The sequence below is a fragment of the Dermacentor albipictus genome, chromosome 4, assembly GCF_038994185.2.
Source record: "Dermacentor albipictus isolate Rhodes 1998 colony chromosome 4, USDA_Dalb.pri_finalv2, whole genome shotgun sequence".
NCBI classification, from domain to species: Eukaryota; Metazoa; Arthropoda; class Arachnida; order Ixodida; family Ixodidae; genus Dermacentor; species Dermacentor albipictus.
The window spans coordinates 56346386-56371706 of NC_091824.1; the positions used below are offsets into that span (position 1 = coordinate 56346386).

The 25321-nt window shown below is 47.2% G+C and overlaps 1 protein-coding gene across 3 annotated transcripts in view; it reads right to left on the reverse strand.

Moving 5' to 3' along the window:
* LOC139059089 (uncharacterized) overlaps positions 1 to 25321 on the reverse strand; it is a 99185-nt gene that overhangs the window by 21035 nt on the left and 52829 nt on the right. For 2 of the 3 annotated variants that reach the window (XM_070536989.1, XM_070536988.1), the window contains exon 1: positions 183 to 1682. In XM_070536989.1, coding sequence (XP_070393090.1) covers positions 183 to 1376 — 1194 coding nt within the window. In that variant the 5' untranslated portion in view covers positions 1377 to 1682. Of the gene's footprint in view, positions 1 to 182; positions 1683 to 3396; positions 3493 to 25321 lie in introns of those variants that run through there. The other variant, XM_070536990.1, reaches the window with a different exon arrangement.

Sequence of the window (25321 nt, forward strand, 5' to 3'; positions counted from 1 at the left end):
GGGTGGGTTCCAATCGTGTTAGCGGTTTTGACTGCGTTAGCTACTTTCTTCTCTCTTTTTAGCATAGCGTTTTCCTTTTCAAGGTCATCTACTCTTTTAATGAGTTTCTCTACCGTGATTCTCATCTTGGCGAGTTCCTCGGACTCTGTATTTTTTGGGGAGACCTTATCTACCCAGCTCACCTCCCTTTGCTTGTTGGCTTCATTCCTCGGCCTTGACGACGATCTTGCCCTGGAGCCGGAGTGGACCCCGGAGCCGGAACGATCCCTGGAGCTGGAGCAGCCCCTGGAGCTGGAACGGCCCGGGTGACCGAGGCGAGGGAAGGAGCCGGAGCGGCTCCGGAAGCCCTCCCGGCTTCTTGATCGGCTTTTTCGCCCAGACGAGGGTGTTTTCTTCGCCTCCTCTTCTTGGAGCTTCCGCTCCCACCGGCGTTTCCTGACGATGTACGGAGTTCGGTAGATCTCGCGACACTTCTTGTTGCCCAGTTCATGTCCCTTTCCACAAAGAGCACATTTGGGATCGCACACGTGTCCATCCGGTGGCTTCACCGTACCGCAGCCGCGGCACTTGACGTCGTCCGGGTCCGGACACACATCAGAGCGGTGCCCAAGATGTCCGCATGCGTTGCACACCTCAAACTTCTTTTTGTAGAGGAAGCACTTGAGGAGCCCGCCTCCATAATAAATCCAAAACGGCACATTATCGTTTACGAAGAGTATCAGAACTGAGGTCGATGTCTTCCCCATTCTTCTGACCCCTCTGATTTTGGGGTTCCTTGAACAATCCAGGTTGTCCAGAATCTGTGCTTCCGTGTGTTTCACCGGGATCCCATGAATAACTCCTTTGCCACTGCCATCGGGGGCTGACAGGTAGGCGTTTACTTCGTATTTTGCCTGATCAACCTGAAGTATTTTTATCTTCAGGTACCGATGCATTCTTTCTTCACTCATGGTGCCCACCAAAATGGTGTTTTGCTTGGTGTTAAGTTGAATAATGTCTTCCTTAGCCTCCTTCAAATTCACGCCCGCAGCGGCTCGAACAATCTCATATATCTTCACGTCTCCACCCAAAGATAGAGCTTTCAATCCTCCGCTCGGTCTGATTATCACCTTATGCAAGCCAGTAGGTAGGCGTGGTTGCTGTGACGCCACGGAGCGCAGCGCCAATTTCCTCCCCGCCATCTTGATTGATTTGGTGCTCACGTGGCCGTGGCCGCCATCTTGTCTCTCTCTTCGATCCGAGCCGACACCTTGGCTTCCTCCTTCGCGGCCGCCATCTTGGCTGCCGCGTTGCCGGCTTGTGTTGATCGTGAACCAACCGACCTTCTCGGAAAATTCTTCAGGAGAAATATCCTCCCCTTGAACAACAACCTCCATTTTCGCCGAAGATATCCAGCCGTGCTAAGCCCCAGGGGTCGGCAGCGCGACGCACCGACGCTTGGCCGGCGGGCAGTGATCGGAGTCGACGCTAGGTCGAACGCAGCTGCCGGGACGACGCGTCAGAGTCGAAAGATAGCCGAAAATTGGGTCCACTTGCCGGAATTTTGGTATCCAGGTGATCCTGGTGACTTCCGCTGATGATTCCAATCGAAGTTGGCTTGAGCACAAGCATAAATCCGCCAGGAACATCGAAATACCTGGAAGCGCACGCAAGACACATCCGCACGCCTCCTCGTCTTCTTCCACTCCCTGTTCTATACGAAGTATTTTTGCAGCTGCATGTTAATTTTGGGGGACATAACTGTGTTTCTTGAGAAGGGAGCTCTCGCATTAGTTTCGATTTCATTTTCTTCCTGTTTTAATTGTTTTTGTTTACTTTTGTGGATGACGTAATTTTCCAGTTGTCTAAAGACCACCACGCAGTTAGCTGTGATTTTTTAATGGCCATCATTTTGATTACCAAGTCTTCACGGCTACTTGCACCTTCCAATGAGAAACTACAGCACTTGTGCAACAAATTCAACAAGAATAATCATTAATCCAGCATTGATGGCTCCACGTTTCCGCATTGCGACGCGAGACGTCGCCCCTCTAATGCGCCCCTCTGCTGACTGAATTTGTGTGACAGTATGTGCAGGTGACAAATAATATTGAGGACGTATTTTTGATGAATACAGAGATTGGCTTGATTGTTCGGATATATAATATAATGTGTTATATACTTGCTCGAAATTCTAATCGTGAGCAGAATTGAACGGCATCTGTTATTGCGGTTACACTAGATATAATAGGTAGATAATAGCGTAGATAATATATACGTTATTATTAGCCTAATATTTATTATTATATATAGGCAAAACACCGTACATATGTTACCTACATACAAAACGTGGGCTCAGTCAGCTCAAAAGCTTGTAACAGCTCCTTAACAAAAAGGCCCATTTGAATGGTAATTTATCTCGTAAACGTTTCTGTCCACACAACTGGAAATACATCGATGCAACAGAATAATTTATCTCCTGCGCACTCTAATAATTCGATCTAAAATATAAACTCTGCATCGTGCTAGCACCAATGCACTGACAGATAGGCAGCATGCCAGAGCTATCCTAAGTATCAGGAAACATTAAGGCTAAGTATGTTCCCACTAGAGTGACCCGTGAAGCTCATCATAATATCAACGCGTCTGATGAGTGCAGAAGCCAGGCTTCGATAACGTCGTCGATGAAGGAGGTGGCTCTTTTGCTGGATAAGACATGACCTAATTTTTATTTTGCTTGTTTTATGATTTTATATAAGAATGGGGATATCCCGCCTATATATTTGTGCATACGTGACAATAAACTTTAGCCGAAGTCTCTTGCCCTCAGTCTCTTGCCCCTTGTTCTTTATGCTTATGTTTACTTGCGCTATTTAACCGCAATGAACTCATACCGACTAGCTCAACTTCCAATGCTTCTGCAGGTATAGGCAGCGCACATGCCAATGAGCATGACACACGTATTACGTAATATAGCACTGTCGCAGAACAAACGGCACGAGTTCACAATTTATATATATATTTTCATACAGATGTAAGATGATATCCTTGTTTTGAGCCAAATAGAGCCTTTCTTTTTCCCTGAGACCGGTAACGTCAAGCAGTCACCATCATCCCCGTGCACCTCAAAAATACTGTGCAGCCAGCGAAAGGGCACACTTTGCAGAATGACACAACATGTGTGAAAGAGGATGAAGGCAATTTTTGTTCAAGGACGCTGCCTTATCAACTTGCGAAGAAGTGCGCAGAAATACCGCTACAGGGTAGGCGCCATCCTGATCCCTTAACGCTCCTAACAACCTTTTTGAATTTTTTCGAATTAAGAAACTGCACACGGTTTTACTGAAGTGAAGTGTACATAGATTGTATTTTCAAGGTTTCAAGGTTCAAGGTTCAATGTTTCAATGTTACACTTACCTCTGTCTAAAGAAATGGGAAACACGATTCTTCCCACCTCCCACCAGACATGGTGAGCGTCGTCAAAATATTTGTGGTCCTCTTCAAGGCGGAGGTCTGCATATGAAACAAAACACAAATTAAGGCATGGGTGGCGACGATGCATGCACGTGTCACTACGCTTTTTGTTTCGAGAACTAGTCGGAAACAACTAAACATAACTGCGGTAAATGTCTAGAAAAGAACAAACTGTGCAGATCTCACGGTCTTGTCGAAATCTACGTAAAGCGAGCCTTTAGTGAAGCGGGTAATAACATGCTCTAAAACTAACGACGATGCGTGCAATTGTGTTTACTCGCATTCAATGCAGCACGCAATGGTTATGTTTAAGCATTATCTGCGCGCACAAGCTATGCCGGAATAAAAGCACCAAACAAGGCTGACGAAGAATCTGAGACATCTCCGCTGCGATGTAACAAGGACGAAGGCGACGTATTACACTTGTTCGGGGAAGATGATCGTGTCGGCTGCACGCACAGTGAATTACAACACATATTGTCTTACTTTTTTATTTTTTATTCACTGCATACTGCAGACCACAACAGGATCCAAGCAGGGCAGGCACAACATAGTAAATGTACAACAAGAATAACAATACGGAACACAATACAGTACAAATTGCGGAAGATAAAAAGCGTTATTGAAGTTACGACGAAGTTTTAAGATGGTTCCGTTCAGATATGATACGTGGGAAAAAAGGAATTTGATAGCAGTTAGCTTTCGCAAAATATGGCGTTAGTGACTGCGTGTGATGGTATCGGATATGTCGAGTAGATAGAGGGGATAAGTATAAGGAGGAGTCCACTGCGAGTTTACGATTCAGTAGCAACTGAAGGAAGTGAAGCCGAGATTTTCTTCTTCGATCTTCAAGTGTTTCAATATTGTTAGTCGCCATAAGATTGGTAGGAGAATCCGTTATTTTAAATTTTGAATAAACAAACCTAACGGCCTTTCTTTGAATTCTTTCAAGTTTATTAATGTTTTCTTTAGTAAAAGGGTCCCACACTATAGATGCATATTCTAGTTTCGGTCTGATGTAGGTGTAATTTGTTAGAAGTTTAATATTTGGGGCATTTCTAAGCTTATGCTTTATAAAACATAGCTTACGGAACGAAGACGAGCATATGTGTTCCATATGCAAGTTCCAGGTAAGATCGTTAGTTATCGTTACGCCTAAATACCTTTAGCTAAACATGTTTTAGTGTTGATGACCCTAGTTGATAAGCATGGTTTAACGGATTCTTTTTCTAGTTCATCGGAATAAAAACATTTTTTCTGAGTTAACAGTCATAGAAAATTCACTGCATCAATCAAGCACATTGTCTAGACTCACGTTAAATTCGTTTTTGATCTTCCGCGCACGTAATTTGACGAAGTAACACACAATCATCTGTAAATAAACGAATTTGTATTCCTGGTGCAATGACGGTAACAACATCATTAATGCACAGCTGCAATAGCAATAGCGCCTGGACACTTCCCTGGGGCACTGCTGCGATGACTGCAAAACAATTCGAGTCGTTGCCATCAACTGAAACAAACTGCACTCTGTTAGTTGGATAATCGGCAATCCAGGAAATGAAAATATCGGGAGGGCTAATGTCTTTTAGATTTTGTATTAGTTTTGAAGGCCTAACTCTATCAAGCACTTTGCTAAAATCCATAAATTACAGCGTCAATTTGATCATTATTATCTACAGCTGTTGCAAAAGCATGGGCTAATATAACTAATTGTGTCACTGTCGAGTAACCCTTTCTAAAACCATGTTGACAGTTACCTATTACGGAGTGTTGTTCAACGAACTCATTTATGCATTTTTCAATTATATGCTCTAGCATTTTACAGCATGCAGAAGTCAAAGCTATAGGACGGTAGTTTTGTATTAGTAAGCGGTCACCTTTCTTGAAGACGGGAATAACTCGAGCCGTCTTCCAGTCCAATGGAAGTTTGATGACAACAGGGATTTACGAAACAGCACAACAAGATACTTCCCAGTGATTTCAGCATAGCGCCGAAAAAAGACATTTGGTAAATTTTCAGGCCCAGGTGATTCTCTTAGTGTTCAATTCTAGAAGGAAAGAGAACGCACATCTGTAGCTAATAAAGTTAGTGTCTGAGTGTTGAAAGTGCGCCGTGCTTCTCGCCACTACTAAATTTTATTCAGGGAATACACTGTGGAAAAAGTTGTTGAATTTCTGTGCAATAACTTCCGAACTTGTGACCATGTTCCCATACACCGATATTTCTGTAACAGGTTTTTTTACATCGCTCATGTATTTCCAAAACTCACTGTGGTCACTTTTCCAATAACTCGAAACGTTGTGTTAAAGCAGCAGTCTTCTTATTCACGTACCGCACATTCAAGTTCCCTTTCTATCATTTGAATAAGACAAGACTGGCGATTAACTTTTTTTTCACGTTTTATTTTTCGTTTCAGATGAATAATCTTGTGCGTCATCCAAGGCGTGCGTTTACGCACTTTTTTGCGCTTTGTTGGCACGATGGCATTTATGTAATATAGGCACATCTGAATAAAGCGCGCCCACAGGTCGATCACCTCATTGCTTTCATCAAAATCAGATAAACATGTTTCCATGTAATGTGTAATTAAAGTATCAGTGGCCCGAGAATAATCTATAAAAGAGCGCGAGTGGCTAACTTCCTTTATTACGAGAAGCATTCCTGGCAAGAGGTAGTGTAACACTAACTACACTCTAAAAACTAAGAGAGTGCCGGGCACTCCCTTTGAGGGAGTAGCGACTTGTCCCGTATTTCACTCTCTTTTCGAGAGTAGATCGACCCTCTTTGAGAGAGTGTAGGTCAACTCCTGTTGACGGAGTTTTGTTACTCCGCCGCAAGGGATTGCTAGTACTCTTCTGCAGAGTGATAATACTCTTCCCACAGGGAGTGCTAGTACTCTTCCGCAGAGTGGTAATACTCTCACCGTAGGGGTAATGGCACTCCACCAGACTGAGTACTTCTACTCCCCCAAACAGAGTGCAACTACTCTTCCCAATACCCTCTTAGCGAAGTCCTGGCCACGCATGCAGGCAGGAAATCAGATAAAATTAGGGTCGCTGATACACCGTTCTCTAGGCGGCTCCTCAGACTCAGTGGCCCGATTCCAAGCGGCCTTCAGAATAGGCGTGAGCAATGTTATGCAGGATTTTAAAGTCATTTTTCCTGGCTATTTGCTGCCTACCATGAGTCGTGACGGCTCGTAATCGGCTTATGCGTATGTGTCCCGAACGCTACTGCGGAGAAAAAAAAGCTAATTCACATTAAATCCGCAAATATCTTCGCATATTTCACAATCAGGATACACATAATCTAATTAGAACACAATAGTCGAGGGAATCACACACTTATGGAGAACCACATTGCTCTATACATCACGTGGATTCGAACCCGCGTACACTCGCATCTATACAATTCAAAGCACACATCCTAACCATTACACCACAAAGCCACCACGCTCAGTCGTGTTGTTTTAGAGCTTATATACATAACAAATGTATTTGAGGAATCGGCTGCGGTGGTTGGAGTTTCTCTGCAGTGTGCTGTGCTGTTGTGTACTGGAATACGTTTGCGTTTGCATCATTTCCATTCCTTGCTACGACTAACGGAGGAATACAACGTAGACGACGACGTGAGAACTATTCACGGCTTGTCGTCACCCCAGGAAAATAACAAATGTGCCGTTCAGCTCACGATCGAGTGCTTTTCCAGTCCATGCATTATATGTTCTCCGAAAATACGCGGATACAAAGTATCGTGCCAACCATCCACGTATGTGAATTTAAGTCGCGCGTATACTGGTGAGCATTTCTGTTTATTTTTTCCGCCAGTTCCATTCGTATGTGGTCAACTGCGATGCCAGTACCAGGCATTTCGACGTGCCTCACGCTGCCGTGTAGGCGTTCTTTTCAAGTGCATTAGTTTAGAGTTTGGTTCAGTCCGCTGTGAGCTGTTGTTCTGCATTAGCAGCGGATCGTTAGCGTTTTGAAGAGCACGCATTCCAGCATTTGGAGACTGCTTATGCCGATAGCCGCGTCACATGCATTGGCACGCATGTTTAAATGAGTAATGTGTCCACTTGTTACGCGTGCACTGCTCGTATCCTGTGGCAGTGCTCGTTCTAAAAGCTTCGAAGACCATCTACATTCATACGTGTGTTCAATATATATGCACAGGATAGACTTGCGGGCTAGTTGGTTGAGCATTTTAGAAGAAACAGCGCAACACAAGGACGACGCAAAAACATGGACAACACCACGAAGCGCTGGTGTGGTCGATGCTTTTTTTCGTCCTGGTGTTAGCGCTGTTTCTTCTTCCACGATACACGCACACCACAGGTACGCGAAAGTTTAGGAGTATAGGGCGTTAACTTTGTTTTCCCTGTTTCCTCTCAGTGTCAATGGCACAATGCGTTGCCCGAAATAGCGCACGCTTACCCCCATATTCAGAAATGCATCATAACTTGAAGCCCATGCTTGATCTAAATGACGCAAGTCGTGAACGCACCAAAAGAAAGGCAGTGAGCGTCTGGGGGACGTTCGCACCAGGCGTCGTTTATGTAAAGTCAAGCATGGGCTTTGTATTAATATACATTTCTGAATACGGGTGTTAGTCATCTACTTCTCACAGAAAATGTCGAAGAAACGCCCACAAAAACCAGGCACATTCGTAAACCTAACTAGGCAATACGAAGCTCCATAGAAAAAGAGTGGTATTAAAAGCTTTCAGTATTTTTCTTTACTCCAAAATGGTTGCGCTCTCGTGGTTTCAATGTACAGAGATGATGCAGCGTTAGTTAAAAAGCATGAATTTCCGAACTCCATGCCAAAATAAGCTTGTAAAATTATTTAGGTGCTAGAAACCAGGGTTTGTAGCGATCCTTGAAAACCCTTTATTTCTAAAATGCCATTTTCAAGGCATTGAAAAGCCTGGAATTTTTAGAAGTACTGGAAAGTCCTTAAATTTGTACACTTGGCTAGACATAGCAGACATTGCCAAGTGTTTTTTCTTTCCCTTCTGTGACATTCTTCGCATGTCACAGAGAATTGTCGGTGGAGGTAATAGAAGGAAAGCGACATCCTTAAAGTTCAAATTACAAAGGAGCTGCAGATACCAGTTTTAGACACATGGAACCGGCGACAAATGTACTTGGAGGAGCAGAAGCAGGAAGCTCAACGGTTGAGGCATTCAAAGAAAAGCCGTGATGAGTAAATTGAGAGCTACAGACACAATAAAAGATCACCTTTCTCCGGTGCTGTGTTGTTCCGCGATCTTGAGCGCGCGCGCGCGCGGTGGAGAACTCCGAGTGAAAAAGTAGAGCGCTCGCTACGCGTTCCTTTGAACTGCGGCGGCCTGTTCTCTTAGAAGCAAAACGATGTGTTCTTTGCTCAGCGTGCATGAATGATACATTGCCATGTTCGGGGCCAGCCACCTACAGTTGAAGCAGAATATCACGCTACGTTTTGTTCTCTATTGCCGCAAGAGTAGAACTACTCTCTCTCTCTGAAGGGGGAGAGTGAAAAGCACATTTCACTCTCTCCTTGGTGAGAGAGTGAACAATGCATTTCACTCTCCTCGACATTTTGCGAGAGTAAAACGACGCTTTGAAGAGTGAACCAGCCGCTTCACTCCTGCGATACCCTTCCTAGTTTTTAGAGTGTAGGTGATGATCTGATCTGAAACGCCTTCCTCAATAAATACGTTATGCACAGGATAATCACGGTTTATGAAGACCAAGTTAACTATAGAGGATGAACAGCCTTGCACACGAGTGGGTTCGCTGACAATTTGAATGAGATTATGCGTGAGCATGATATCAAACATGACATCCGCGCTGCTGTGAGATTTATTACCTATTTGGCAGCGATCCCAGTTCATGCCTGGTAGATTAAAATCTTCACCAAAAAAACAACCTTTTCGTTTTGAAAAGACCCGGTGGCCTGTAGCTTGCATAAAGTATAAAATAATGACCCCAACAAGATAATTTCATGTAAACACATTCGAGATCTGGGACGTCGTGAACGAGAACGCAATCAATCAATAGAGCCTGTCAAGAGAAGTGCTGCGCCGCCGCCCCTTGTAGCCCTGTCCTTGCGAACAACTTTATAATGAGAGGGAAGCACCAAGTCTTCACTTATGTCATTTTGTAACCAAGTTTCAGTGAGGACTGTTATGTGTGGGTCATACTCCAATAATTTAATTTCAGGTAAATCTTTTTTGGTCAGAACACTACGTGCGTTAAGATTTACAATTCTTAAGCATTGTTCATTACGTTTCACTACATTATCTTTCCGTAATGAGATTAACGTTACACCGTATTTTGCTGCATTATTTTTCCGTAACGAGCTTAATGTATCGCTGCACAAAGATGCCGAAGTTACAATCGGTTTGCTGAGGCTTACAAAGGAGTCCGGTTCTACGAATGCGTCTGGCTGCGCGTAACTCGCCGGTTTGCTATCGAGTCGTCGTTTTTCTAGCTGCGTTGAAAGATTATGTAGTTCTCGTGTCACACTGACCCATTCTTGAGGACTGGACATGACTGGGCACACACACTGGGACACATACCAAATGACCAAAACAAACAAACAAACAAGCAAAAATGAAGTAATTCAATTTTCTTTTTCAATATACTGCGCTATTCAATTAAGAGGTCAGTGTACTTTACAGATACCTATAAGACTGTAACGTTACAGATTTTACATGGGAATCTAACCCCCCTCCCCTTTTTTTTTTGCAGAACTGGAGGAGCACTTCTTAGCCCTAGTTTGTCCATCAGCATAGAAGGACCTGTGCGTGTCTTCGCTTTCGAGTAGGCAGATCCAACGCGATGTTGGAATCTAAATGACGAGAAGCTTGTTTGAGTTAGCGAGGTGGCAGCAATAGCGTATGAGACGAGCGCAGCTTCGTCGACTGTAGCTATTAACTATCTCTATTACGAAAACGACGGTGATGTGCGATACTTATCGAGGGAATAATGTTGATGAGAGGTGCGTGGCACAGAGAAATGCGCCACATATCTAAACACATTTAAGGCTTCTATATCCCTCGTAGTACAGTGGTTATTAACCATTATGGGGTATTGGCCAATAATGGGCGCGTGCCCAGTGACCGTGTAACTAAGGTAGTCAGTTACGTAGTTAAGGGGCACCGAAAACCTGTGGGGATACCTTAGCAAATATCTATAAAGCCTCCACAGCTACCTTATTTCTTCATAATAAACGCAAGAAAATACCGATCGAAACTGTCCAGTGCTACTCCCTGCAAGCTTAAAAAACTATTCAAGCTATTAATGTGGGAATGATTAGAAGTGACGATCAACGGCGAATATCTCAGCAGCCTATACTGTTCGGAGAGGACATTGTCCTCTTCAGCAATACTGGTAATGACTTGCAACGAATAATTGAAGTACCTCAGCAGACAAAGTGTAAAGATAGAATTCAATGTTCAGGTATCGGAGACAAAGCTTTGCGAGGGAACAAGTATTAATGATTGGTAGTCAGCCCGTATAATCTCTGCAAAAGTATGTTTATATTGACCAATTTCTCACAGCGAATCCTGATCAGGAGAAAACCATTTACGGAAGACTAAAGATGGATTGGAGTGCGTACAGCAGGCATTACCAAATCAAGACCCGCAGCTTACCGCTATCCTTGAAAAGAAAACGTATAATCATTGCATTCTCACGGTACTGCCATACGTGGCATAACCTTCGATGTTGACGAAGAAGCTTCAGAAGTTATGGACCAAAATATATTAGGCGTGACGTTAAGAGACAGCACGACAACGGTGGTGGATTAGAGAGTAAACTTGGCAGCCAACATTGAATTTGCCATTAGGACGAATGGGCAGGCTATATAATGCGTAGGGCCGATGGTTGGTGGGCTGTTAGAGCTACAGAGTGGGTACCAAGAGAAGGGAAGCGCAGTCGATGGTGGCAGAGAATAAGAAGGTGTGATGAAATTAGGAATTTTGCAGGGATAGGATAAAGTTAGTTGGCGCTGAGACATGTGTGATTGGAGACTGGTGGGAGATGCCTGCGTCCTGCAGTGGATATTAAGAAGAAGAAGAAGAAGACGACGACGATGACGGCGATGTTGATGGTTATGATGATTACTATGATGATGATGATGATGATGATGATGATGATGACGACGACGACGACGATGATGACGATGACGACGACGACGATGACGACGACGACGATGACGACGACGTCCTAGTGACACACGTTCAGTTCAGATCATATACAGTTACAACATCTAGTTACATTTGTTGTTCATTCGAGCAGGTTCTCAGTGGCACATACCCAGAGCCCCAAGTTGTCAACTCAGTGTAAACTAAGTGAATATGCTACAGCGAAAGGGCTGATTCCCCAAAGGTGAGACACGTCTGTTTATATTTCCCTATCTCCACACGCGTGCGGGTCCTCGTGCCCCGGTCCAGCCCCAGCTTTCTCATCTTTGAGAGGTGCTGGCGCGCTTTTCGTTTTCGTTGCTCCGTTCCGGCCATTTTCTACAGAGGCAAAGAAAGCTTCACGTTAAAAGTTGTACAGTGAAAAAGCGAGGAAGGCGAGTTGGGCTGTGTGTTTTATTTTAGCCAAAGGTTTGCGGCTGGCTTTGAATCTTCAGTCCACGTCGTTCAGTGATTTATGGGAGCCTCGGAGTGTGTATCAATGCTTAGCACGGAGTTAAGGTTCTTGAGGGTGAACGTCTACGATGGGCTTTGCTTGGCGCCACTGGAATTTTCACAGAACCTGTCGCATGTGGCCTGGTAGAAAGTCGGAATTGCCAGCATAGCGTCCTACGTTGATTGTCGAGCTGCTCCTGCCAAATTCGTGTAAAAGTCCGAATGCGAAATGTCGATTGCAGCTTCGTGGAACTGATACTCGAGCAAAGAGTCGAAGTCGTTTACCCCTTAATCGTTGGAATCTAGAAATCGGTGGTGACCACAGGCACTGACGGATCAAACTGAGTCTGTTCCTGCTTTGACGCAGAGTAGGGTGGTGTGAAGGAGTGCACGGGACTTCAGCTCCAGCAAAGTCAGGGACAAAGCTGGAATTTCCAGTCTGCTATGCAGAATGTCCTTGACTGGATCGAATTCTTCATCCACCACTGACTAATCTCAATAATATGGCGGTGTCCACAGGCGCTGACGGGCTAAACTTATGCCATCCTGATTGTAATGTGGGGGAGGAGAACGAGGGCAAGTTCGCTGAACTTGAGCGCCTCCACTTTGTCCGTTGGCGTTGCTGATCTGACCCGGCGTAAGTATCTTTTCGCTTTGGTACCAGAGCGCCATGCACGTGTGCGTTCTCTCGCCTCAAGGCAGTTCGCTTGAAGTCCAGGTCATCCACATCCTGCTTCACCACCTATATGTCACACTCCGAGTTCCCGATCAGACTGTTCGAGGATGAGTGTGCTGCACTCGAAGCCCTCTGCTCTGTTTTTGGCGTTGACAAGAGAGTGCCATGCAGGCGAGGGTTTTCTCGCTTCAAGGCAGTTCGCTTGAGGTCCAGGTCATGCACAACCTGCTCCAGTGCCTACATGGTGCACTCCCAGTCCCCGATCAGACTGTTCGAGGCTGCTCGAGTGCGCTGGACTTGAGCCCCTCCGGTCTGTTTTTGGCGTTGATAAGAGAGGGTCATACAGGCGAGCGTTTTCGCGCTTCAAGGCAGTTCGCTTGAGGTCCAGGTCATCCACAACCTGCTCCAGCTCCTATATGGGGCACTCCAAGTCCCCGATCAGACTTTTCTAAGATGAGTGTGGTAGACTTAGGCCCCTCCGGTCTGTTTTTGGCGGCGATAAGAGAGGGCCATGCAGGCGAGCATTTTGGCGCTTCAGGGCAGTTCGCTTGAGGTCCAGGTCATCCACAACCTGCTCCAGCTCCTATATGGGGCACTCCAAGTCCCCGATCAGACTTTTCTAAAATGAGTGTGGTAGACTTAAGCCCCTCCGGTCTGTATTTGGCGGCGATAAGAGCTGGCCATGCAGGCGAGCATTTTCGCGCTTCAGGGCAGTTCGCTTGAGGTCCAGGTAATATACAACCTGCTCCAGCTCCTATATGGGGCACTCCAAGTCCCCGATCAGACTTTTCTAAGATGAGTGTGGTAGACTTAGGCCCCTCCGGTCTGTTTTTGGCGGCGATAAGAGAGGGCCATGCAGGCGAGCATTTTCGCGCTTCAGGGCAATTCGCTTGAGGTCCAGGTAATCTACAACCTGCTACAGCTCCTATATGGGGCACTCCAAGTCCCCGATCAGTCTGTTCGAGGATGAGTGCACTGGACTTGAGCCCCTCCGGTCTGTTTTTGGCGTTGATAAGAGAGGGTCATGCAGGCGAGCGTTTTCGCGCTTCAAGGCAGTTCGCTTGAGATCCAGGTAATCTACAACCTGCTCCAGCTCCTATATGGGGCACTCCCAGTCCCCGATCAGACTCGTCGAGTATGAGCGCGCTTGACTTGAACCCCTCCGCTCTGTTCATTGTCGTTGCCGATGTGACACAGTGCCAGCACACTATGGAGCTCGTGAAAAATAGCGTTATGCGGGCTCGCATTTTCGTGCTTCAAGGTCAGATCAGAGTGGTCATTTAAAGTCGCGTCTGATCAGCATGCAGGATTTCCTTGATCTCACCCGTTACGAGGGCCTCCTTGGCAGCGAGGAGCTGATCTTCAATGCGTACTCCGCACGTCCCTCATAAGCGTGACATCCTGGCGAGCGAAATCTGAAGTGTGGGTCGGCTGCCGGAGTGGACGGATGTGGGTGTGTCACCGTTACATCGCGCATTGCAGAGCTCCCAAAACAGGTTCACGATGGCTGTCCAAACGTTGAAGTGGAGACGGCATCGAGGCAAAGTGACCTAACTGGTTCAGCTGACCGCGCCCGGCACCGGCTCTTGCACGAGACGTGCCACCGTCCTCCTCTTCATCCGTAGCTCGCGGCATGAGTTGATGATCATGTTGATGATGATGGCTATACGTACTGTGGTCAGCGATTGAAACGCTATACTGGGACCGAATGGTGGCAAGCACTTTTAAATTTGAGCCCCCGGTGATCGCCGGGTGATCGCTTAGAGGCCTAATGCTGTCACAATGAATCACAAAGGCTCTCGCTGTCATTTGATATAAAAATGCATCAGCTAGCGGCTGATGACAGCTTCCAGCACCTGAAGGTGGCAGAAGAAGTACTGGCACCCCCACGCTCCAAGTATTGCGTTTCAATCGCTGAACACTCTACTTTCCGTTTACGAACGGCAGGCCATGAGTCGGACGGCCAGAAGAAACGATAATCAAAGAAATTTTCTAAGGTGCAAAAGAAAACATTAAACCTCAAAGTGCTTGGCCTATCCCCAATGGTACAAATAGGGGGCACATGTGCGGAAGAAACAAAACAAGAACAAAGTACAAAATTGCAAGTACAGGTTACGCGTTATTACAGAGTCATGTGAACTCATTCTATAGTACTAAGGACATGAATAATAATCTATAATATATGAAGGGCAAGTACATAAAAAAATACCGGCGTATAAAAATTATGGACATTCAAATCACATGTTGGAATCTACTATGTCAAGCATAGCTCTCGCGAAGCAGTTATTGAAATGCTGTAAACATTGTTCATTTCATGCTTGCGTCTTTCGCGCAAAGGAAACTAGCGCGCGCATGTGGTTTCGTGTAACTGTGTTACGCAATGGGACACATATTATATAGGCTATTGTTTCTCAATTTCTCATGTATTTTAATTATACCACCTACTTTCTGACCGGTCCCCCGTCGCAGATATGTGTGCATGAAATTCATAATCATCATTAATATGCGGCAATCATCTCCAAAGAACACGCTGCTCGTGTTCAAAAGGAGCCCCAAGACTCTACTCCGCGGTGGCGCCGACATACGAATACTTTGGGAACTAAACACCGCTACAATTACTGGCATTTATTACGCCAATGTGTCACGTGTCGGCTTCGCCGTGCACGGTGTTGCAGCTCGTGTTGCGCGCGACCGTACCTCCCGTTTCTTGGCCAACACCCCATTGTGGGTGTGTGCCATAGTGTGGAAATCACAATCATCGTCACCACGTGGCGATCACGTCAAATGTAGTTGGCGTTGGCACGATACGTGCCACCCGCTTCTCGACCATGGTATGTGCGTTGTGTGCATGCGAGGCAAGGGTAGCCACCACAGGGGACACTTTTATTGGGTGCATATTGGGTGCACATAGGGTGCATATATGGTGCATATATGGTGCATATTGGGTGCATGTTGGGTGCATATTAAGTAAACGCGAGCCTAGAGCTTTGCAGACCTCTACGTCTTATTCCGTGTTAACAAGAAAAAAAATGTGCAGTTATGGTCTAACGATTAAAGCGCATCGGGCTGCTGGACTGTGAGGGGCCGAGGTTTAAATCCCGCTGTGGAGCGCGCTTTATTTATTTTAATTTTTTTCAAGTGAATACGAATATACTCGGCGAGAACCATACCAGCGACGGACTCACGGATCGACCGGCTCAGGTGAAACAATGGAGTGGTATGCGAAGGAAGCTTCGCTTTAAAAGTTAGAGCGAAAGATTGGAGGAAAACGGCGCAATACATTGCCCATAGATGCGATTACTGTTATTATATGTACAACGAAGATAAATAGAAACGTAAAAGAAAGAAATAGCTTGTCGACCATGAATGCGCAATGTGAAGCACACGGAGTGGCCCAAATTGTTTACTCGGCAACACAGCATCAGTTTCCACACGCAAACGTCGGGAGAAAAGGCAAATAAAATATTCGGTTTAAACTTGAGTTTAAATTTTAAAAGTTATACTTTAGGAAGTTTAAGACAATTGCATTGGAGAGTCAGCCTCGCGGCTAACGGATAGATTTAGGTGAAGATAACCATCATGAAAACATGCCAGCAGAATAACCAGTGTTTTACTATTTATCACTTTATCTGGGTTTTGCTCGTTAACTTACTATGATTTTATAAGCGTTCGAAATAATAATAAATAAGTTAAATAGGTCCGGCGAACTTGTCATCCAATAGGTAACCTTTTGAACGCACAGATCCCGGAATTATTGCACACTCATGCAGAAGCGGGAGAACATTTAACAAGCAAATATCATTGTGCGTGTGAAGACTCAAATTTGTTTGTCTTTTTATAGCCATTATTACACATGCAAACTTAAACTTATTGAATGAAGCAAAAACGTACTGCGAGTATGATAGCGGTTAAGCCGCGTTTGATTTTTGTTCCTATTATTACTGGAATAGTGCAACGTATTCTAACGTTGAACAATTTGACATCACTATGTGAATAAGCAGCAGATGGCTGCGGCTGAAGTTTTCACTGGCTTCAGTGCTTCAAGCTTTCATTGCATAGCGAATCAATTTTTCCGGTTTCTCCCATGTTCGTGACTCAGCAGTACCGGATACGAAGACCGGGCGTTGACATAAGTGCGGAAATAAGAGCGGCCAAACTTTGTCCCGCCCTTCGACGGACACATCTGTCACACTTTCATGCGTGCTGGAAACCTCGTTGAATGAAGTCCCATGATTACAGCCTCGGGTATCCGCGCTTGGAGCTGCGATCAAAAAGTAGATGACGAGGGCGTGCAAATTTGATTCCTGGTCGTATCCAGAACATCGCGCGCAAGTGTACGTCACCCTTTTGTGCTTCGATGAGTAATAAAACGAACAACGTGCGCTTCCAAAGTCATAAATATGCACTTACACGGAACAGCATCTGCGGCAAAAATTTTAACCCATGCATAAAATACAGAGAAAGAAGGGTTATGTCTCCTTTCTTATCCTTTTTTCCTTTGAACACACATTCAGATTTGACGGTCCTCAAAAAAAAAAAATTCAGATCGTGCAGACGCCGGTTAACTCGAGCTTTATTCTTGCTCTTGCGGTGCCACATGGGTTCTTTTTTTTTACTTCCTTTTCTTTCAAGGAACAAAAGCCAAGGCGCCAGCGATTCAGCCAGAGCACGTGAAATACGAAAGCGCTTTCCGCAAGGATATAACGACCTCGCCTGTATTCCGCCCGGCGCGCATATTTCTCATATAGTCATCTCGGCGAATAAAACTAAATCGAAGGCTGAGAACACACGCACGTGCATAAACGCACTTTACGCTTCTCTTCTTTCTTTCTTTTTTTTTTCTACTTTTTCCCGTTCTACTCGATTCTACGCCGATTTTATTCGCCTTCAACCCGAGCGGTGCAGGGCCGTCTCACTCCTGTAGCACCGCGTCGTTTCACGGACTCGCGTTATGCGGGGCGGGTTATCCTCGCGACGTCGAATCCGATTATGGACGCGTCCGGGTTCGCGGCCTTTTTTTTCTTTTTTTTTTCTCCCAAGTCGCACCCTTCCGCGTCTCCTGCAACCGGTGAGCACGGGGTGGAGCTTGAACCGCCCCGTGGAGGAGGCTTCAAACGTTCTCTCCGATGCGGTGGCCGCCATGGGAAGGAGCAACAGCTGAGCCGGCCGTATATACATGTATACGAGCACGAGGATCTCTCTGTAGCCGTAAACTTGCCACCGGCGACATCGCCTAACCTCCACTTTCTTCTACATATACTACGCGGCCTTCTGGCGCATCTGCATGCACGCTGGGACCGTCTTGCACCCAACAACCACCCATCCCTCCCCCTGCCCGTTCCCCTGTATACCGCCACATCCACATCCCCCTCCCTTTCTTTTTCTTCTTTTCTTTGTTTCCTCGAATCACGCCCTTGGTCACAACCTGATTCGGCCAACCAGACCGGCGCACTCGCGGGCGGGAGGTTGTAAAGAAATCCCTGATCCTTCGCAGGGACGATGCACGGGGTGCGCGATCCGTCTCGAAAAACTAAAAAAAAGGAAAGACAAGAAAGAAAGGAAGAAAGAGCGAGAGAGAGAGAAGTTTCCTATTTTTTCTTCTACTCCGGGCATTCTCGAATGCACCATGGACTTCGCTGAGCGCACACATCCCCGTTTTCAACTGCGCCTGACAAGCGTCTCGCAAGCACGCGGCCGCATAATACTTTCCGGAGAAGGAGAACAAGACGAAGAAAACACGAGAGATAAGGGGGCAAACAGAGCCGGAGTACAAAGGGGGATGTCTGATCCGATCCTCACGCCGAGCAACGCTCGCTCCGCGGCTCCCGAGGGTGCCCGTGTGCGCGTCGTAAATTTTCGATTTAAAGTCTGCGGAGCTCGGGAGGGGAAAAAAAAGAAAACTTCTTTTTTTATTATTATTTAGGGACTCCTCGAATGTACGTATACGCGGCAAAGACTTGAAGCCACGCCGTTGTGTGCTCGCGACACGCCGTGCGAGCCTGCGTAAAACGCAGGCAGCCCGGGTCTCGACCGGGTTCTCGCGCCATGTGCATGCACGTATGGGCAGAAACCTTGGGTGGCGCCTGGGCTTGTGCGCGGGCCTTCTTTGTACGTCACCATTGGCGACAGGCCGGGGCACAAAAGAACTGTCGCCCATACGATGGCCTCGCCACCAAGGGGTTCGGAAGGGCGTGTGAATGGTGGTCCGCTCCTCGTTTCGTCGACGGGGCGTTCACAATTGATCGCGCCATGGGTGCTGCGATGGGAGCCCATTCGGGCACCTCTGAATCAGTAGCAAGCAAGCAAGCAAGCATGCAAGCAAGGAAGCGAGCTTCTTGTCGGTAACTCGGCGAACGACCGTCACTGTCCCTCTGAATGCCGGACGGGCTTCCGAGTCGGCGACACCTGCGCAAGCGTGGCCAATGTTGCCGACCCATTTGCGTCTTCCTGTGCATTTTCACGAATAATAGGCGCGTCGAACACCTATGTGCTTTACTTGAAGGTGATGCTGTGTGCCATTCGTTGTTCAGCCTTCACAGAGGGACGTTAAATCTTTGGATGTTTTCCGAGAGGACACTGACTATGGCATTTGCAGTAATTTAGTATCAAGAAGCGTCGCTTATCGCTCTTAAACTTCTGCACTGCGGAATACGGCACCTGGAGATTGGGAATCTCCGGGAGCACAATGCACGCACTCAGTGTTTGTAAAAATTTCGTCGCTGCGAAGGTAGATTCGTACAGCGTCATGCATTTTCTGTATTGTTCAGATGACGTGGCCTAAATATGCGTGTCCGACCCGAGCGACCTCTCTGTGCGCTTTCACCGCATTTCGGGACAAGAGGAAAGAAATTGGATGCATGGACGCTGCTTCGGGAAGCATTTACGGGCTATAGGGCTCTGGGGTATTGTGATACGCGTTAAGGCTTTAGGCACTCTCACGTCCAGTTCGGACTGCGGACGTCGCAGGTATAGCACCTGCGAGTTGACTGGCGTCGCTAATAATTCCGACAATAGGACGCCACAATCGGCTTCCACTTCTATAGTTGTGTCTGCTCCATCTGCTGAGCAGGTAGTGTGAATGACATACTAGAACCAGTCGTACATACATGCTCCACTTTTAGTAAATAAGAGAACAGATTCTCCGAAGATAACAGGTCTCGGGAGACACAATACACCCACTAACTGTTCCCAAGTATTTCGTGTCCGCGGAGATACGTTCATATTATACAGCGTGACCCGTTTTCCGCATTGAGTCGATGACGTACACCTAGTTCGATTACGTTCATCGTGGATAGAAAAAGCACTTTTTACATTTATCACGAACAATAATAGTGTCAAAGATGTTCCTTCATATACTGTCTAACGTCATTTCTCATGGCCTTCTTCGCACTTGGCAACAGTGCGAAGAACCGCGTGCTTTGTACACTCGCCTGTTTTTTTACCATTGTCCACATCTCAGGAATGATGACAGCGCCTAATAATTGAACTTTCAACTACTCGGACACCAAAAGATGTGTTGTTGAAATTAGAGGGTGTCGTATATAGACCATTTCGCAGTCGTGACGTCCAAGTGAAAGAAAAAAGGGTAGAAAAAAGAAGCTCTTGAGTGATTGGTGGGACGGGGAGCCATCGGATGGAGCTTGTTTGTTTCGCACTGCTTTCCCTTTTTCTCTTTCGGTGTTCCCACGGAGTGACAAGGACGAAAGAGGCCGGAGCATCCCTTTCGTCTCCAATGCGTGCGTGTGTCTGTGCCAACTGGCTGAGACGCGTGTACATAGACGCTCGATCGCGCGGCACGTCCTTTCAAGGCACGGGAAAAGCGACGGTGCCAGCTCCCTGGCGACGTGGCGCCCAGGGCCAACAGAGGGGCGTCTATCACACAGACCCACACACACATCCACGCACGCACACACACACGCACACACACACGCACACACGCACGCACACACGCACAGTGATTTTTTGTATACGCTGTGTTTTCGACGCCTCGAGCTCGGAGACGAAGCCATAGAAACAGGGAGCCGGCCCTACACGTTATACCATCCTATTCGTGCGGTCCAAGGAGTTTGTTCCCAGCTTTTTTTGTGTGTGTTTGTGGGTGTGTTATGTTTACTTGTGGCTGTGGAGCGTGTCTGGTGTATCGCCGAAGTCGGTGGTGGCGCCAGCCAAGCAGAAGAGCGGCCGCCGCCTCGCGTCTGGGATTTCGCCGGCGTGCACCTTATATACTTTACGACGTGTCCCTCGTGTCATCAAGCAGAGTTGGAGAAAACTCGCTCTTTTCTCTCCCCTGTCATCGAGCGCATTCCAGCAAAACAAATGTGACGTCGGATACCGTCGCAGGCCGTAAAGGTCGGCAAGAGAGGATCTCTGTCGGCAGTGCTGCGTCGGCGTTATTGATCAGGGCAGCAGTCCGAAAAGACGCTCTCCTACGTGCTCGGCGTGAAGCTTGGTTGAAGTGAAAGTGAGACGGTTCTTAACTTCCTAGGGAAGGATCGATTGTTATACAAGCCGCTCGCACCGGTCACGATGGTCAGGAACAAGGGCGAGGCAGAGTGGTCTTGTGCGATGTTGAAACAAGTTGAATCTTTCAAATGCTGAGTGCCTTTCAATTGGCAATAATCTCAAATCATCACTTTCATGATAATTTAACCTAAAATTATAAACGTGCCGGGGCCTAGGACAAAGAAAGCCTGCCTTCTTCACTCGATAATCATCAGGTCCGACGAAATATAACTTCATAGACATCGTTCTTTCATAGATATTTAATCAAATACCTTGCCTGCATTGCTGTAGTGATGACGCTTCAGTCGTGCCCTTTATATATGATAGTCGTCCGCTGCGACAGCTATAGCTGAGGAAAGTATTCTTCCACATCTGGTCGTGCCCCTGTGCGCTTTCCGTTCCGCCTGCGCATACCGCGTCAGACTATGCGAAAACGGCATTGCTGGTCGGGAAGAGGTGACAAGGGGCTGATTCCGCACACCATACGCATCGCCTCCTTGCGCTGTCGTTATCCCGACCCATGCCCCTATGTGTGTGAACGTTTTACCGCGCCGTCCGCTTCTTTTCGTATACGAACGTTCGTTTTGGTAACTTAGCTGTTTCGCGCATGTCTTGCACACCAAAAAAACGCGCGCACATGAACCGCAGTCGTTTCATATAGCCGGCTTCGCACCCGTGTATGTGCGTGTTCGTTTGTGCCCCGGAGGTCGTCGAGATGGAGATTTCCCCGCTTCTTTCTTCCTTCGTGCTGAACCATAGCGTGGGTGCTCCCCACTTCGCTCCCTGCAAATCCCGCAGCAACGGTCCTCGGGGGTCATTTCGAGCTCACGCCCAAGGAGTCTGCGCAGTGCCACAAAACGCGTGGTCTATGCCGAATTGTAGCGCGGCCTCTGTTTGCTTTCGCCTGTATGCCCGCTCCATCGCTTCTCGCCGCCGCCGACGTCGCCCTGGCAGGACGCGAAAGAAAAAAAAAGGGAACGAGTCTTCCCTCACCGTTTCCCTACGCCACCCTCGGCTTTGTTCTCGGGCGCTGCCAATTTTCGCGTCTCGCGAGTCGGCTCACATTTACGAGGGACAATCCAATGGGAGAGCTCCTCCGGGTTTGCTCCTTTTTGGCGCGCGGCAATTCCCTGCCACCACCGCAGTCGCCGCCGCCGCAGCGCGCTTCACCGACGTCACGACCCGAGCGGCTGGCGCGCCGGGCGCGCTGTACTTGTATTGCATATCCTGTGTGGCACCTCGGCAGGCGAAGCACGCCCGCTCGAGTCCTTCTCCATCCCCGCTTCTGTCCCTATGTGTGTGTGTGCGCTTCCTCGTTTGCCGCGCTTTTTCCCGCTTCTTAGCCGTTTATTAGACTTTCCTTGAGCGCAGCGCTCGAGCTCTCTTTTGTTCCTGAAGTTCGAGGGAAGCAAGTTTTGTGTCTAGAGAGATGAATGCGCACACGTATATATTTTTCTGTGCGTGTTGCTCTTGCTGTCTCGTTCGTGGCCGCCTGGCCAGGAAGCCAGCCTTTTTTATAGCAAGGCATCGCTTTCTCTGCGTTCTCTTCCCCCACGTCGTCGGTGTTCCTGGCTCATACTTTCGCGATGTCTTTTTTTTTTCCTTGTCTAGCAGTGAAATGTAACATCACTTCGTAACACAAAACGCACATTCGGTTATTTTGCCAAACTTAAACGGCTTAAGTAATATACAGAAAATGCACTTGCTGCACTTGGCAACTATTTTTTTAATTGGCTTAATTGGTTGGTAGCTTTATATGGTCATGATTAACAAAATCGAGCCCCTGGGCTCCCCTTCTTCGGTGTTTTCTACTTTCTGCCGTGTTTATTTTTTTTTTCTGGGATTAAGTATATGAAAGACCGAATCTGGCCTGCCTTGCAGGATGCTAAGATGGTTTACGTGCGGTGGAGAAAGCATTCCGAGCAGAAGTGTACGTACAAGAAAGTATGAAACGAGGCGACGTAATGTTTAATGCTTACTTTCGCCTGTGAGCGTTAAATTTCTTCAGTAGTCATTGGCTTATTCCTGCGACAACGCTTAACCCATAACACTGCGTTTGCTATGCCCGTAGTTGATTGTCCGGTCACCATCTCATTCTTAATTTCATATTAGCTCTATGCCGGAAAAGAAATATATATATATCAAAACGTTTATTTAAAAGAAAAAAAAATGCAGAAAGCGACTGGGTGGAGCCCCTAGTCCAGGGCCCCACTGGCTTGAGCGGTCCGCCGTGCTTGGTCGAGAAGCGCTAGTTGCATCTCCCGATCCTCGCTGGCGAGCCAAGTCTCTCACTGCTCCCTTCCGGAAAGTTTGCCGGCTATTTTTGGTGTATTAATTTTGGGTGGCCTGTTCTGGCAGTCCCACGTAATGTGGGCGAGAGTTGGCCGGCCTCCGCACCAAGGACAGCGAGCGCTGTACAGCGTTGGGTGAATGGCATTTTTCAAATAAAGGTTTGGAAATGTGTGCGTCTGTATTCGGCGCCAGTCATAAGAGTCCTGCCTGGATAGGTCAGGGTGTGGTGGACTGTACTTTCTTCGCTCGCGCCGCTGGTGCTCAAGGATGTCTCGTGGTAAAAAGGGGTTTTTGTCAGAGTGGTCGGCCGCTCGGTTGACAAAAGCACGAGCTGCGCCGTCCGCTCTCTCATTGCCCTCGAGTCCTGCGTGACCCGGGCACCAGATGATCACGTGTTTCTGCGTTAGGTTGGATCCTAATAGGTGAGTGGTGCTGTGTGGTAGCCTCCCGGTGAGGAATAGTCTACATGCGACTTGGGAATCTGTACGAGTTATCGACGATTGTCCCAGAGCGTCCTTAGTTTTAATAGCTAGCGCGATGGCTGAAGCTTCTGCGGTATTCGCAGATGCAACTCTAGCCGTGGCACAAGTCACAAGCCCTTGATTTTCGGCCGCTCCTACCACTGCGAGGGCGTATTTGTAAGCACCACATCGAGCGACATCTGTGTAGACTGTATCCGGGTTTCCATCGAATTGCTGCATTAACTTTCGAGCTCGAGCATTTCTACGTCCCTGGTGGTATTTTGGACTCATGTTCTTAGGGATTGGGGCTACTATGATCCTTTCACGAAGGACTCTGGTCAGAGATTCGAGTTCTTGTCCCGCATACTGTGGATGAGTAGGGTAACCCACGCGGCAAAGTAATTTTCTGCCAGAGGTGGTTAAGCTAAGCCGCTCCCTTTGAGATATGAGCGTCGCTGCCCGTAGCTCCTCGTTGTTATTGTGAATCCCGAGGGCCAGCAGGCGTTCAGTAGAGGTTCCCTGTGGTAGGCCGAGAGCCGCTTTGTACGACGTTCTAATCAACGCATCTAGGGCCTTTAGTTCTGTTTTCGTGGGGTCCTGGAAAGGGAGGCTATATGTGAGACGACTTAGCACAAAAGCCTGAACGAGCCGGATCGTCTCTGTTTCCTTGAAACCTTTTTGGTGATAAGTTACTCTACGGATCATACGATAGATCTGTTTCACCGTAGTCCTAAGGGTTTTAATGGTGTGGTCTACTCGTTTGTTGCTTTGCAGCCCCTGTGGCAATGTACTGTGTAGGGAGGCAGAAGCGCTAACCACTGCAGAACCACTTAGGATTCTTTTCTTACTCCCTTTACTGCTTTGGCAATTAAACAGTAGCTCTACAATAGCTGATGTTCCAGTACACACATCGTTAATACTCAGACATACAGCCGCATGCATCTAACAAATACGTACTTTGGAACTGCGGCTTGTGTCCCGCCAACAATATAGTACGGAACAGTTTTCCGGAGGAGAAAACAAAAAAGCATTATTTCGACGATCGCGTGTTTCGGTATCTATTTTGCACATCCTCTACTTTTTCAGGGATTACCGAGACCAATTTGCACGAACATGAAATGAATTGAATTTAATCAACAATTCCCAATGAGGTTCCCAATTCCCCGAAAAAGATGGCGTCCCTGCAGTCTATCAAGTAGTGTTTACCTGACAATTGGTGCGAGGTTTCGTGCGCCCCGCCAACTCTGAGACTTCTGGCATCTGTGCATGTATTTCGGAGGCCACAGCAAGCAATATAGTAGCGGAAGAAGA